This window comes from Cicer arietinum, chromosome 3, assembly GCF_000331145.2.
Source record: "Cicer arietinum cultivar CDC Frontier isolate Library 1 chromosome 3, Cicar.CDCFrontier_v2.0, whole genome shotgun sequence".
NCBI lineage: Eukaryota > Viridiplantae > Streptophyta > Magnoliopsida > Fabales > Fabaceae > Cicer > Cicer arietinum.
The window spans coordinates 76,262,873-76,265,474 of record NC_021162.2 but is presented as its reverse complement, the minus strand read 5'-3'; the positions used below and the strand labels follow the sequence as shown (position 1 = coordinate 76,265,474).

Below are 2,602 nucleotides of genomic sequence, written 5' to 3'. Positions count from 1 at the left end.
CACTCTTTCTTTCTTCATTTTTCATTTTTCATTTCCCAATAACACCCCTATCCTCTCCATTCCTTTTTCACATGTTTCTTATGTCACTCTCACTTACCCTTTTCTTTCCCAATTCTCTTCTAACTTAGCGTTTTTATCATTCAATCAAACAGGTCATGTTCTTTCTTTTCCAATATGAAGGTTAAGGAGGTTGCTTCAACACTTCGCTTCCTATTATTGAATGAAGAAGATAAATCCATGGTTGGAGCTGTTCTTGGTTCTCAAGCTTTTGATTTTTTAACAACTAACTGTCTTTCAAACGAACCTGTTTTATTGTCTATTGCTACTTCCGATGATTCTCTTCAAAACAAGCTTTCTGATCTCGTTGAAAATCCCAATTATTCCACCAATTTCAATTGGAACTACGCTATTTTCTGGCAACTTTCTCGTTCAAAATCAGGTGAAATTGTTCTTGGTTGGGGTGATGGGTGTTGCAGAGAACCAAATGAAGAAGAAAAGCGTGGTGGCGTTGGAAATAATTCCAACCTTTCAATGGAGGAAGAAGAAGGGATGAAGCAGAGTTTGAGAAAGAGGGTTTTACAGAAACTGCACACAGTCTTTGGTGGTTCTGATGAAGATGAAGAAAATTACGCTTTTGGCCTTGACCGTGTAACCGACACTGAGATGTTCTTTTTAGCTTCAATGTACTTTTCTTTTCCAAAAGGGTATGGTGGACCCGGTAAGTGTTTTGCTTCTGGAAAATATTTGTGGTTGAAAAAATCTGATATTTCTGATTACTGTGTTCGTTCTTTCTTGGCTAAATCTGCTGGAATTCAAACTGTTGTTTTAGTACCTACTGATTTTGGTGTTGTTGAGTTGGGTTCTGTTAGAATGGTACCTGAAAGTTTTGATCTGTTGAACACTGTCAAATCCTTGTTTCCAATTTCAACTTCCCTTCAATCATCATTGTATCCTTCTAGGGTGATGCATGAAGGAAGAGTTCATGAAAGTGGAGTTTCAAATGGTGTTTTAGTTCCAAAGGTTGTTGTGAATGTCAACAATGGTCGTACACATTTTAGAGAGAAACTTGCTTTTAGGAAAATGGATAATAGCATTAACTTTCCTAGTGGTAGAAATGGTTTTCATGATTCTAGTTGGAGATTGAATCAAGGTCAACCTGAAATTTTTACTCCTAATGGTGTGAGGAAAGATTTTAGGCTCAATCAACCACAAAGGGAGGTGCAAATGCAGATTGACTTTTCAGGAGCGAATTCAAGGCCTTCTGTGAGACCGGTTAATGCTGAATTGGAACTCACTGTTGATGTTGAGGCTTCTGTCAAGGAGGACCAAGCTAGTGATGAAAGGAGGCCGAGGAAACGTGGCAGGAAGCCGGCGAATGGAAGAGACGAACCACTCAATCATGTTGAGGCAGAGAGGCAAAGGCGCGAGAAGCTTAATCAGCGTTTTTATGCATTGAGAGCTGTTGTGCCGAATATCTCAAAGATGGACAAGGCATCCTTACTTGGTGATGCCATTGCTTACATCAATGAGCTTCAAGCGAAACTCGGGATCATGGAGTCCGAGAGAGTAACAAATGGAATTAGTCCTTTGAAGGACGGATCCATTTTGGAGGCGAACTCGAGATCAGAAAATCGTCACCAGCAGGATGTGGTTATTCAAGCTTTGCAGGATGAGGTAATTGTAAAAGTGAGTTGTCCTCTTGATATTCACCCCGTTTCGAAAGTAATTGAAACATTCAAAGAGGCACAAATCAGTGTTGTAGAGTCGAAACTCGCGGCTGCAAATGATACCATCCACCATACTTTTGTAATTAAGTCACAAGGATCTGAACAGCTTACCAAGGACAAGTTGATTGCAGCGTTTTCCAAAGAATCCAACGCCTCTCAAATACAAACATTGTCATCGGTCGGGTAGCAAAGGATTTGCAGTTTACATTGTCTATATATAGACATGATACATAGAGAAGGAATCAATTTCTAAAGCTTCCTGTTAACAGTGTAGGACAACCAATTTATGTTTGTCTATAGACTTTAGTATACACAGTTTATCAGAACAGAAACATTGTTCCTGCAATGTCCATTGTTTTATTTAGTTTAATTAACCAATGTCAAAGAGTTTATGTCTCAAGTTCTAATTTTCTTTCTTGTAGTGCTATGCATAAGAGTAAGGTAATAGTTTAATTATATTTGCCTTTGTCTCTATTGTTTCTAAATGATTTTTAATATTATAGTTATATGTAAAAAAAATAAGATTGTAAATGAAAACACAGGCACAAGCACAAGCACTATATTGGGCAACCTAACATATATGTTGAGTGGTCCTGCAATAGTGCAATTTTGAATTGTTTAAAATGTTCACGTGCTCAGGTCCTTTCAACTAATGCGTTCGGCGTGACAATTGACAACAACATGTGATGCATGTGTTTCCTTTTCCAACTCACAAAATCCATATATGGTTAAATTAAATGTATTCAACCTAAAATGGATATAACTACTTCTAACTCAACTCTTGCCATACTTTTACTACTACTTTTTAATTAATGAAATGAAATGTAATTTACCTTCCGTGTTAATGCAATTTATGTTTTGTGTTTTTTATTCTC

The 2,602-nt window shown here is 37.4% G+C and overlaps 1 protein-coding gene across 1 annotated transcript; it reads left to right on the top strand.

Annotated features, from left to right (window-relative positions):
• Nucleotides 1-7: 7 nt before the first annotated feature.
• On the top strand, nucleotides 8-2,199 carry LOC101513355 (transcription factor MTB1-like). The gene has a single exon (XM_004494775.4). The coding sequence runs from the start codon at nucleotides 175-177 to the stop codon at nucleotides 1,912-1,914; it is 1,740 nt and encodes a 579-aa protein (XP_004494832.1). The 5' UTR covers nucleotides 8-174; the 3' UTR covers nucleotides 1,915-2,199.
• Nucleotides 2,200-2,602: the final 403 nt, after the last annotated feature.